The sequence below is a fragment of the Choloepus didactylus genome, chromosome 19 (assembly GCF_015220235.1).
Source record: "Choloepus didactylus isolate mChoDid1 chromosome 19, mChoDid1.pri, whole genome shotgun sequence".
Classification (NCBI taxonomy): Eukaryota; Metazoa; Chordata; class Mammalia; order Pilosa; family Megalonychidae; genus Choloepus; species Choloepus didactylus.
The window spans coordinates 47,961,694-47,974,780 of NC_051325.1; the positions used below are offsets into that span (position 1 = coordinate 47,961,694).

At 52.6% G+C, this 13,087-nt stretch overlaps 1 protein-coding gene across 4 annotated transcripts in view; it reads right to left on the reverse strand.

Annotated features, from left to right (window-relative positions):
* Positions 1–3,450: 3,450 nt before the first annotated feature.
* Positions 3,451–13,087, reverse strand: part of JPH2 (junctophilin 2) — a 65,098-nt gene continuing 55,461 nt past the window's right edge. Inside the window, exons 3-6 of one of the 4 annotated variants that reach the window (XM_037812116.1) lie at positions 9,819–9,937; positions 7,170–7,879; positions 6,350–6,444; positions 3,451–5,207 (exon numbers count right to left, since the gene is read on the reverse strand). In XM_037812116.1, the coding sequence (XP_037668044.1) occupies positions 6,364–6,444; positions 7,170–7,879; positions 9,819–9,937 (910 nt within the window). In that variant the 3' untranslated portion in view covers positions 3,451–5,207; positions 6,350–6,363. Of the gene's footprint in view, positions 5,208–5,857; positions 6,258–6,349; positions 6,445–7,169; positions 7,880–9,074; positions 9,089–9,818; positions 9,938–13,087 lie in introns of those variants that run through there. The other 3 variants (XM_037812117.1, XM_037812118.1, XM_037812121.1) reach the window with 3 other exon arrangements.

The following is a 13,087-nucleotide window of genomic DNA, read 5'->3' on the forward strand; positions in this document are numbered from 1 at the left end:
CCTATGCCAGGTAAACCCCAAAACCCAGAGGCAATAGCCTCTTCAAGAACATCAACCAGATGTGTCCCCTTTTCCCATAATGTTGACACCCTTTTCAACATGAACAAGTTAGGGTGGTCACTCCCTAGACATCCCTGAAGGTCAGGAAAGTGAATAAACTGGAGAAAGGGGTAACAACAGACAAGATGGAATTTAACAAAGGATTATGAATACTGAATCTCTGTATAATTTTTTTTTCTTAGTTGCTGGGGTATTGGAATAGCAAGAAAGAAAAAAATGAAATGGCGGAACTGTAACACATAGCATCCTTTGAAATTTGTTCTATAGCTATTTGTTAAATTGTATTTTGAAAGTTATCACCTTTTTGTATATGTTATATTTCACAATAAGGAAATAACAAACTATGGTATTGTAACTCATAACATTTTTGGACATTTCCTATATAACTACTTGTTAAATTTTACTTTGAAAGTTATTACCTTTTTGCATATATGTTATATTTCACAATAAGGAAATAATTGAAACTGTGGAAATGTAACCCATAACATTCTTTGAAATTTGCTCTCTACTTGTTAAACTGCACTTGGAAAGGTATAACCTTTGTGTATATATGTTATATTCCACAATAAAAAAAAATGATTATTTTTAAAAAAAGAAAAGGATCAATGAGATGAGAAATCTGTGAGGGTGGGGGTTTGGGGGAAGGTTTCTTGGGTGATAAGAGAAAGAAGGAAGAGCTTATTCTCCTTATCTGCCTCTGGACCTAGAGGTACGGAGACAGGCAACCTGGCCTGGCAGCAGCCATCTTGTATCGCTGAAGAAGTTTCGCCCAAGTACACATACCTTGAGGGGTCAGAACAGAAAGATGGAAGGACTCTCCATCCCTGGTACGCTCACTGCACTCCTACAGTGGCCTACCTCCAAACTTCATATGCAATATGGTTTTCTTCAAATTATACTGTTAAGGCTTTTTATAAGTTGGGTTTTCTGTTACATGCATCCAAAACCATCTTGACACTGTGTGTGCTCAGAACTCCTGGTTTTTATGTAATACACTTGACGGAGCCTTTGGTCAGGAGATGAATTCTGAGAAAGTGAACAAAGGGAAAAGAACGAGGCTGTGCCTTTTCCTCTGGGGAAGTTGCCCCTTGATGGTCCCTCTCCCCTCTCACCCTCTTTTCTCACTGGAAGCACATAGGAAACACCAGCCTGGCCTGGGCCTCAGCGCCAGCAACCAGGCAGCCCAAATCCTGGGCCCTTCACCAGAGGGTGACGTGGTGTAGTTGTTACAACAACACCTCTGAAGTCAGACTGCATGGGTTTAAATCCTGGCCCTGTCTCACTCAGCATCTTTGACTATAAAATGGGTACAGTAGCAGTGTGTCCCTCACAGATAGGTGCCTGGCAACACTGAGTCTCCAGGAGATGGTAACAGGACCAGTTACATAATGCATGGGACCCAGTGCAAAATGAGAATGTGGGGTTCCTTGAACAAGAATTTATTAAGAACTTCAGGACAGCAACAGCAAAGCATTAAATGAAAATGCAGGGTCTCTGAAAGCCAGCACTGAATGTTGGCAATTTTTAGATTTTTGGATTAGTCTCTGAGCCTCTTGGCAGCTCTGATGGTTGTTACCCAACACGTTAATCTTCTGGCCCCAAGGCCTTGAGCAAGGTAGGGGCAGAAAAAGAGGGAGGAAGGCAAAAGTTCAGCCTCCATGGACAAATGCAGAATTGCACGCAGAAAAAAAAATCTTCAAGCTATTTTAATATCAGCATGTACGCAAGTTTTGTGTTTTACAATTTACTTATGATTTTTATTTTGAATTATATACTTGGGGATGCTTAATATAATGTTTCGGGCTTGGAGCCCCCAGGGTCGCCATCTGGACCTACATCTCTCCCAGCACAGCTGAATCCTCTGTGAGACTGTCAGAGATTATGAAAATGTCCCTCTTGCTCTGAATCCTGAATCTGACTCTCTGAGTTGCTGGGCCCCCTCCCTTTCCCTGCCTGGAAGAGTCTTGCAGAGAACCGAAGGTAGTGGTCAGTGGTCACAGGCCCCAGTAATGCCACAAGGCAGTTTCAAGTTCCGCCATGGTGCAAAACACCTTAAACGAATCCAGGACATGGCAGAGGAGCCACCAAACTTCCTAGACCTGTCGGTTGCTGAGACTGGACGGATGGGCACCAGCCAGGCTGTGTCCTGCGCCTGAGCCACCAGGGGGCGCCAGACACCAACCATCCTTACCTGATTCTGGGTCACCGTCCAGCGATCTGCCTTCTTTTCAAACCATCCAGGGTGATTCAAATGCAGCCACCTACCTCCTCAGCCCTCTCTCCACAGCCAGTCTGCAGACCAGCCAACTGGACTGGCTGCTCATCCCCGTCCCCCTACCCCCTCCTTCTCTATCCCACCACCCCTCCTCCAAGCCCATCCCTCTTCCTTGGGATCCCTGCATCATTTCAGTTTTGAAACCTCCTTACCATCCATAATCAACCTCACTGGATTCTCACAACTGCGCTGCCTGTGAGGAAGGCATTGGGGCAGGGATTACAGTCAACTAGTCAGAAGAGGAAACTGAGGCACAGGAAGGGGGGACACACAGCAAGTCTGGCAATGTTGGGGAGAGAACCTGGGGCTCCTGATTACCAGATCACTCCAGGACCAGCCTTAACTCAGCCTACTCTCCCCAGAGCACCAGCCCTCTTTGAGAGAGGTTTTGAGAGAATCTTGGTGGAAAGTGCTTATCCACAAACAAGCTGAGAACTTCCCCCACTGACCCTGCCGTGAGTTGCTGTGTGGCCTTGGGCAAGTCCCTTCTCCCCTCTGAGCCTCTGTTGAGTAAATGTGAACATGGCCTCTGGGTGCCCTGAGTGAGGCACGCTGGGACTCTACAACTGGTGCCTGAAGCATCTCCACCTGTTTGGGGCTTCCAGAGACCTCAGTCAGAGCACAAGAGGGCTTGGGAGAGAGCTAATGATAGTTTTAGAGTGTAATAATAATGCAAGTCTCCATTTCTCAACTACCAACTGCTGGGCTTTACATGAACTTCCAATATTTAATGTAATCCTCATTACAACCCCATGAGGTAGGTGTATTATTATTTTCATTTTATAGAAGAGAAACCTGAGGCTCAGAGAAGCTAAATAAGTGGCTGCACCAGCACTGGAGACCTGGGTGACCTAATCTCAAAGGGCAGCCTCTTTCTCCTTCCATACACTGCTCAGAGAAGCCTCTGGAAGTAGGCTTTGGAAACTTGGGGGTTCTACCTTGGAAGGTCTGTGGCCTGAGATCTTCCCCTCCAGGACTGAAGCCCCCCCAGCTGTCCCTCAAGAGTGTTATGGGAACTGCAAGAAAGAGAGGACCCCAACCAGCAGGACCCAAAATCTCCTGCCTATCCCTGGACCACTTTCAGCTGGTGCCTCATCCTGGGCCCACAAGGAGACACTGCAGCCCAGCCAGAGCCCGTGAGCAGATGCGGGTTTATTATTGCACAGACTGCAGCATCCTGAACCAAAGCTGGGCCCCGGAGCCCCAACAGCCAAAGGTTTGTCCCAAGCACTGGACCAGACCAAAAGCTGCAGACAGTGACCTCAGTGTGGAGACCTGGAGCCACAGCTCTGAGCAAGGCTCCCTCCCCACCCTCCCCCATCCCCTCATTCCCTAGGAGTCCAGAAAATCCCACAGACCCAGACGCAGAGCCACAGCTCTGATGGGCCGAGGATGGGAGAATCCACAGGCTCCTCTCCGCAGAAATGCAGCCAGGATTCCAACGAAGCCATGAGGCCCAGATGGTGCTTGAAACATCAGGTTTGAAGCTGGGGGGAAAGTTCCCAAGTATTGAGGCCGAAATGGGAAAGCTGACCCCATGAAGAGGCAAACTTCTGGGTCGCAGAGCTGCCCTGGGGAGACCTGGCCACACTGCCAAGGCCCCAAGGTCCAGAGAAGCAAGGCAGGAAAGCAATCGCTCCCTCGAGCTCTCCTTGGATGCCGTCACCGCATCCTTCCTGGGCTTTCCGGGGCCTGGCAGCCCTTTCGGTCTGTTCTCCTTGCGGCAGGGGGATAGCCCTCTCCTCCCTGTCCCCATGCCCAGAGACCTAGTGTGGTACAAAACATCTTTAAGTGAGGTACATGCAAATGTCATTTTCTGCCAAGCAAGCTGAAGGGGCACCCCCAAGCACCCAGTCAGAGCCCCAGACTCCATCCTCTCTTCCTGGGAAGTGCTTCTTGACAAGCAGCCTGTCGTCAGCACCTGCCTGATAGTCGGTCCCAGGAAGGTCTGTCTGGGCTTCCCTGGGCTTCCTAAGAGGGAGCCCTGGGGGAGGAAGCAGACAAGTCAATCCGCAAGGCATCACCCAGTAGCTTCATCTCGCCAGCCTCAGGGGACCTACAGGGTGACCCCTTTCACTCGCTCCCACCCTGAGCCCCCTGGAAGCTTTAAATGCAGCCCCAGTCTCAGGATCAGACACACTCAAAAACAAGGACCCTGGGAACGGCCCCTCCTGGTTTCCTCTCCCCATCGTCTGGGTTCCCAGCCAAAGCCCCCTTTTCCATTGGTCCAGGCTAACTGGACCAGTGGGAAGAGACAGGAACACGGCATTCTGGGATGGGAGCTTGTCCAGTCCTCTATTGTCATCCAGAAAGTCTGTGACCAAGGGGCAAAGGGGAGGGCAGGGGTGCTAAGGCTGCAAAAGGAAGGGTCTCTGCACCGGTCCAAGGGGTCTCCTTGGCCCACCACAAGGGATTTCATCACTCCCTCTGCTTCTGTGGGCCGTCTCAGCCCACCAGCCAGAAGCTTAAAAAAAAAAGGTGGCGGGGGGGTGAATAAGAGAAAGAGGGGTAGGATTTAATATTAATATCTTGGTTCAGTGACTTCTTCCAAAACACACAAAAGCCCAGGGAGGGGGTGACTTAGGGACAAGGCAAGGGAGCGGGTGAGGGACAGGAGCACATCGGGAAGCTGATTCCCTCAGGGCTTTCCCTGCTGCCAGGGGGAGAGCTCCTGGAGGGCCCCCCACACACACACATTCTATTCCTCTTGGCGCTTCCCACCGTCCAGCACTGACACACGGGGAGGCCCCTTAAATGTCTGTGGTGCAGATGTGAGCCGGACACTGGGGCTCCGGGTCCAGACTCCAGTCCTCCTCCCTGCCTGGCATTGCAAAAAGACGGGTCCCGGTGTCCTCAGCAGGAACTCCTGGCTCTGCAAAGAGACAGCAAGAGGGTCAGGTGCAGGGGGGAGGGGACATGAGGGACAAGCCTGTGCTTGATCTCCAGAACAGGATCCCACCTCCCCAGGTCCCAAGGGCAGCCTTGCCTGGGGCTCTGATGCTCCGACAGATCAGAGCCAACACTAAGGAAGCCGCTGCCCCTGCAACCTGCCTGCCCTTCTTTTTCCTTCCCGACGTCTGCCTCTGGTTATTTGCAGGCACTGTTATCGTGGCCCAGTACATGCTCCCCTTCGTTCCTTCTCATCCTCCAGGTCATGAAGCCATCAGTTCTTGCAGGAAGCTTGCCCAGATGCCCCAGTGGAACCCGCGGAGCTCAGCACTCCCTCCCGGGGCAGCGTCTATCAGACTCATTGTCAGCAACTATTTGCAAGGTGACAGGACAGGGATTTCTTCTCCCTCTCTCCCTTGGGCGGGGGGGGGGGGGGGGGGTAGGGATCCAGCCCACCCTAAGCTAGGATCTTGGGAGGGCAATGGGGGAAGAGGCCTCACCAAGCACAGGACTTAAGTGGTGAGGGCAGGTCCTGATAGGGGAAAGGTTTTATCTATCTTGTAGAGCCAGCAAGGGACACTTTCCTTCAGCCCGGTCCCCCACCCACCTCCTTTTCACAGAGCCTTACCCAGCCCCCCGGCTCTCTCATGAGGAGAAGATGGAACCAATTACTACCAGGAGGCTTTCAGGAAGAGGGGATGGAGGGTGGGTGAGAGCTGGGAGTGGGGAGCAGATGGATCAAAGACTAAAGTGGGCTAAGGGAGAAAGGGCAGAGAGAAGAGATCCCTGGCCAACCCAGGTGGGCTCAGTCTAGACTCATGGCGACCTCAGGGAAGGAGCCAAGAGTTGCTTTGTTTGATGTTTTAATTGCAGCTGTGAGCTAAGGGGTTTCCTTCATCGCGTTCATCCCCAGTGTCTGAGGACAGGACTGAGTCCCTGCTGTTTTCCCAGCTCCTAGCAGGGCAGATGTTCAGTAAATGTTGGTTGAATGAATGAATGAGTCAATGAGTGAACGAAGACCTCGCTGCTTCTGCTGGAGAACGGGCATCCAGTTAGGCCCCTCCTCCCATCTCCCTGGTGCCCAGAGCTCCCCACAGGCTCCAACCCGCCTCCTCCCAGCCGCACCTGGCAGACGAGGGTCAGGTCAGGAGGTGAACGAAGAGGATGGCCAGGCCGATGTTCAGCAGGATCACCATACAGATGAGGACAGTGTTGGGGACCTGAGGCCAGTGAAGAGAGTCTGCGTGAGTCCCCCAGGCCTCTGGGACCCCACTACCCCCAGGTCACAAAGAGGTGGGGCAGAAGAATGGGAACTGGAGGGACCCTGCTGAGGGTACCCCCGTTTTGCTCATCCCTGTTTGGCTGTATCCCCAGCATCTGGACTGAAGACCATCAGAGTGGGAAGTGTTCTTGGAAATAATTAACTTCAGGGTCCAGAGACGGCCAGGAACTTGTCCCACATCACACAGCAGCAGTCAGGCCCGGAACCCAGGGGCCTCACCTCCTCTTCTGCTAATTCCTCTTGGTTCACATTCTGCGGTCCCTCTGAATCTAGCTTCGCTCTGACCTGCTGTAGCTCCTGGTTCCCACCTGCCATAGCAAGCCACCTGCCATAGCAAGTCCCGTGCTTCCTTGTGGCAGACGCTGCTGCCCAGCCCACATCCCCCTGACCAGGCAGGTGCTCGGGGCTCACGTGGGCCCCCGTGTCCAGAGAGCTGCCCTCTGCTGATGGCACACCTGGCACAAAAGGCAGGGAGGACTCTGCAGGGGAAGTTATGCTACAGAGGCCCCCTGGATCAGGCCGGGCTGTACTCCCCTAAGCCCACGCCCCGGTCCCAGCTGCGACTGCTCCCCTGCTCCATCCTGCTTCCATCGCCCTCCTAGACCTCACCGCACCGGAGCCCTCCTACCTGTAGGGAAGGCGACCTCCTGCCAACAGCCTCACCTCTTCCACCTCGACCTCAGCCTCCGCCGCCAGCGCTGCCTCCTTCCGAGCCTTCTTCTTGGCCCCGGACTTGGTCAGCCCTCGGGCCTCGGTCTTGCGGGCCTTGGGCTTGGGCTCGGCTCTGGGGACGATGGGCTTGGGCTCCAGCTTGGCCGGGGACTCGGGGCCCGAGGGCGTGGGGACACGCACGGGGGCGGTGGCCGGGGACGGGGGCGCCGAGTCGGCCCCGGGGGCCTCGGGCTCGGGCTCCTCTTCGAAGGGCGGCGGCGCGGGCGGCGCGGTGCGCACGGCGTAGCTGTGGTAGCCGCGGTAGAGGGCCACCTCGGGCTCCCGCGCGGGCGCGGGCGGCGTCTGCAGCGCCTCGATGGCCATGTGCTCGCTGGCTGCGCGCGCCGGGCTGCGGCGGCCCGCGCCCTCGGTCGGCGTGACTGGCCGGCTGCCCCCGCCGCCGGGCTCGCCGTTCCAGGCGCCCGGGCTCAGCAGGCCGTCCTTGGACGCCCCCGGCCTGGGCCGCTTGGGCTCCGGGGGCGTCCCGGCCGGCGACGGGGGGCCGCCCTCGGGCCGCGGGGTCTCGCGCTCGTGCAGCTGCGGGCTCTCGCGGCTCGGCCCTGGGAGGCCCGCGGCGCTCCGGCCCCGGTCGCGGGGCTCCAGCAGGCTCTCCGAGTTCTCCAGGATCTCCTGGAGCAGCCGGCGCTTCTGATATTCAGGACCTGCCAGGGGAGAGAACACGGGGAAGCCGGTATTCTCTGCTCCTCTAAATTCTGGATCCCGGTTAAATCTACCTGATTCCACCACCAGATAATCTTGGGCAAACCACTTGACCTTTCTGAACATCAATTATCTGCCCGACCAGCACTCATACAGCGTTTTCCAAGTGTCAGGCACTGTTCCAAGCAATTTCCAGATATAAACTTATCCTTTTCCAGTGCTCTGACGTTGAATGCTTTTATTAACCTCCATTTTACAGCTGAAGAAACTGAGGCTCAGAGAGGTTAAATCACTTGCCCAAAGTTACACAGCTGACAAAAGGCAGAGCCATAACCAGCACCACAACATTGGTCTCTTCCCATTCCCTTATCTGTAAAATGGGCCTAATGATAGCTAGTACATAAATATTAAGGGAAGGATGAATTGAGAAAATGCATGTAAAAGGGTGAGTTCATGCCTGGCACAGACAGCCCTTGCAAGGCCCAGGCAGCCAGCCAGCATCACTCTTGCCTGGACCAGCAGGGAGAGCACTGGGTCAGAAGCCATGTGTGTAAATGATGTTCCATCTCCCAGGCACAGAACTGCACCCCAGGGCCTTCCACTAGACTCCCTCTGGTTTCTCCTTGCTGCAGCCAGAATAATGTTTAGAAAACATAAATTGAATCATGTGATTCGCCTTCAAACCCTTCAATACCAAGCTACAAATCCCTTGCCCCTAGGGACTGCCCACTGCTTTATCCTAGTGCAAAGTGTGCCTGAGCCAGAAGGCCCTCCTTCCCCTGCAGCCTCCCTTCCCACCACCCACTGTGTATTTCACATCTAGCTTCCTGGCATGCCATTCCGTCTCAAGTCTCTGTGCGCCTGTAGCTCCCTCCTCTTGATTCTCTGGTCTCATCCAGCCCCAACTGATGCAGTGGTTCTCAAAGTGCCGCCCCAGACAAACAGCACGAGTGTCAGCATCACCTGAGAGAGCTTACTAGAAATGCAAATTCTCAGGCTCCACCCCAGACCAATTGAATCAGAAACTCTGGGGGTGGGCCCAGCAACCGGTGAGAAGCTTTGAGACCCACTGGCCTAGTGAACTCCTGTCCAGCCTTCAAGATTCAGCTTCTCCTGAGGGAAGCCTTCCCTAACACCTCCACTTGCCTGTCTGAGTTAAGTGCCTCTGATGAGCTCCTGCAGCCGGATCTCACCACACGGCACTCATCATGCTGGGAGGAATTTAATCATGAGTGAAACAGGAGCTAACAGTTACTGAGAACTCACCAGGGACTGAGCAAAGTGTTTCCCACCTTATGTGCATTTAATCCACACACACACACACACACACACACACAAAATGTAGCCGCTATTCTTACCCCCATTTTGCAGATCTGGAAACGGGTTTACAGAGATTAATTAATTTGCCGAAAGTCCCATGGCTGGTAAGCAGTGGAGTCAGGATTTGAATTCATAGAGTCTGCATGCCTTACCCCTACTACAGTGTTGTCTTTGTATTCTCTGCACCTCTAAATTCTGGATCTATTATATCTGCAGTGCCTGATCCCTGGATGGAGCTCAATTTAATGCTTGACTGTAAGCCTTAAGCAAGGGCAGAAAGTCTTGCTGCCTCCTCATCACCCAGATACCCCTCTCTTCTCTAGCTTCACCACCTCCAACTGTCTGCCGAGCTCTGAGCAGAGAGAAGAGACAGCCTGGAGCAGGGCCAGCCCACTGTTGGGAGCCTCTGATGCTCCCACCACGATCTCAGCAATGTGAGGGCAAGGGTGTGCCCCGCTCCCGGTCCCACATGTGCCCCACATGTGCACTATGCCCAGTTTCCAAAGCTAACAGGCATCCATGAACCAGGTGGGTGACCCAGCTTTCCCACAAGCAAAGTGCCCTCCCATCCCAGGGGTGCCCCCCACCCTGCCCTGCCCACCCGGCCCTGGCCAGCCCTACCTGGCTGGTAGAAGTCTGGAGCCAGCTCCCTGGCCAAAGTGCGGGCAATGTTGGACTCCTGGTTGGCGGCCAGGGCGGCCTGTTCCGCTGCCCCAGCTTTGGCCTTAGCATGGCTCGTCCTAAGGAAACAACATGCTCAGGATCCCTCCAGAGAACCAGGCCTCTGTCCCTCCTCCCCAGCCCACAAAGAGTACATCCTGGACAGAATTCTCTTCACTCCGGCCATCTGTGAATTCTCATTCAGCGCTGTGCCCAGACTGCTGCGATTCCCCAGACCATTTCCTCTTCTTTTGGGCACTCAGAGAGACCGCATTTCCCAGCCTCTCTGGCAGCAGGGATGATCAGGTGACTGAGTTCTGACAAATGCATTGTAGGCAGACATGATGCACGTTATTTCCAGGTCTGGCCCATCAAAACCTCCCCAACTGTCCTCCACGCCCTCCTTTACCCCCATATCTGGTTGAACACTGAGGAGACCAAGGCCCTAGAACAGGGTTCTTAACCTTTTTTGTGTCAGACCCCTGGGGAAGCCTATGGGCTGCTTCTCAGAAAAATATTTTAAAATGTGTAAAATACACAAGACTACAAAGGAGTGCAATTATATGGACACACTGATAGCAAAATATTTAAAAGAAAATTTGTAATATAATCATAAATGTCCTTTATTAGCACATTTTACCAAAAAAGCTAGCTGGTCTATTAACTACTGTAGTTTTAAAGTATAGATGAGTATAAAGGGTAGTGCAGGGATATTTACAACCACAGTAATGTGTCATGAAAACATATGTGATTTCTATTGGTGACAAAGCCACCGACACTGCTAATACTGTTATGGTTTATTGCCTACTTCCATAATTGGAGAAAATGCTAAATTTCAGCTAGAAGTTAGTAAAAGTAAAGTAGTTTTTTTCCATCCACAGCAGACACTTGGGATGCCCTGCCCAGAGCCCTTTGCTGGGCAAATTTGCCCATCCACCAGCTGCTGTGTGTCAGCTGCTAACAGGGCTCACTGCTTCCCCAGAGAATGGCGGCCAGTGGAAGCCCTCTGGTCCCAAGCACCCCCATTCCCACCCAAGCACCCCCATTCCCACCCAGGCAGCCCACAACCAAGGACAGATGGACACCAAGTACAAACCAGCCCTCGTGTCCCAAGGAGAACCGACTCTGCAGTATAATTCTTGCCCCAGGGCCCACTGTGGGAGAGGCTGAAGCTGGACTCCAGCTGAGAACACATCCTTGCTCTGCTCCTCCCATCCTTTCTTGTTTCCCTCTCTCCCAGGAGCACTCCCTCTGTAAATGACTTGCACAAGAATCCCCAACCCAGGCTCTACTTCTAGGGAATCCAACCTAAGACACCATGCAAGTTCATGGACCCCACAGAATTCTATCCACAGAACCACCCATGGACCCCAGGTTAAGAAAGCCGTGGAAGAAACCTGGGTCCCTAAATGATTGCTTAGAGCAAAGCCCCACCACCGACACGCGCACACTGGAGTGTGAGAGGATCAAGCCTTTATTGCATTAGGTACCCGAGATTTCGGGGATGTTGGTTTTGGCTGCTGTCTCACCTAACTAATCAGAGCACCAAGCAAATAATCGCAGCCCTATTTACTAAGGGGGCAGGCAGGGTTCTTAACGAGTTGCATCACAATGCCTTACGAAGCTGGTGCCATAGGATTGTCCTGATTTTGCATATAAAGGACATTGAGATGCAGATTGGTTAAGGACCCTGTCATTGAGTGCTTGAGCTGGGGTTTTGAACCCCCTCACTGAGAGTGCACTTGGGCACTACCCCAGAGGGCTTGCCACCCTGGCCAGGAGCCAAGGACAGAGCTGTGAACAAGACAGACCTGGACAGGCCCTCACCAGGCTCACAGTAAAATGAGGAAGGTGCATAGTCAAGAACAAAGCTTAGTTGATGAAATGCAATTAAATTAAAAGTACTTAACTGCAATTGTGAGAAGAGCCATGAAGGAAGAGTACGGAACACCCTGGAAACGCAGAAGAGGGAGCCCTGATGCGGCTCGCTGGGGCAATGGGTGCTCGGGGAAGGGGAGGGGACATACGAGCTGAGACTTGAAGAATGTGTGAACTGGCTCATGGGGGGAGGGGGTGGAGACACAGTCCAGGTCAAAGGAGGGGCATGTGCAAAGAGCTCGGTGCTCTGGGGAGCTGAAAGGTCAGGTCAGAGTGTCCGCATCCCTGCAGATGAATTACTTCCTGGGGGCTGATGTGTGCCTGCCTCTGTATCCGGGTCTCCAGCACAGAACTTGGCCTCCAGAAAGGAGGGCAGTTTTATTAATCAACTGCTATGTGCCAGGCCCTGGACCTATGTTACCCCTTTCAATCCTCAGAACTGGTTTGAGGTAGTTTTACTGTCCCTCCTTCACAGGTGGGGAAACTGAGTCTCAGAGAGGTGTCTTGCTTGAGGATGCAAAATAATAACTAACACTTATGAAACACTGATGCATGCCAAGAGATTTACAGAAATTACGTCACTTCTTCCCCCCAGTAACTCTATGTGGCAACAATGTAATTACCAACACTTCTCTTTATATAAAGAGGAGGAAACTGAGGCACGGGAAGCTTTTAAGGAACCCACCCAAATTTACAGAGCTAGAAAGTGACAGAGCGGGATTCAAACCAAGATATGCCAGGATCTAGAGCCTGTGCCTTAACCACAGGCTGGACTGCCACTCATTAATGAGCGATGACATAAGATTTTAAACCCCAAACTGTCTGATTTCCAAGCCCCCGCCCTCCCCACTATGCCACACTTTCACAATAATGTTTGCCGAATAGGAGAATAAATGAATGAATGCACACAACATGCACGCATGGATGTATGGCAAGGAGACAGCAGAGGGGAGAATTAAGAGCCCAGCTTCAGAATCAGCAGCCCAGGGTTCCAGTTTTGGCTCTGCCAAAGCTGGGACCAGGGTGAGAAGACCAAGGTACTCGTCTCAGGCACAAGATTTAGGGAGATGCCAAAAGCACAGTAATCAAGATAAAGTTTTAATGCAATATTTTTATGACAGCACATTGTTATAATTGTACTTAATGCAATATTTTTAAAAGTCAAAATTAATGCCAAAGAATCCCTGATGAACAAACTATGAATAAAATTTTAAAGACAAGATCAGACCCTGCACTTGCACGGCTCGCTGCACTCACAGAGGAGACGCAGTCCATCAACAGTAGGGAGGAGGAGGTGGGAGATAAAGAGGACATTTGTGACATCAAAGCGGAGTGTGGTACATGCACATCTC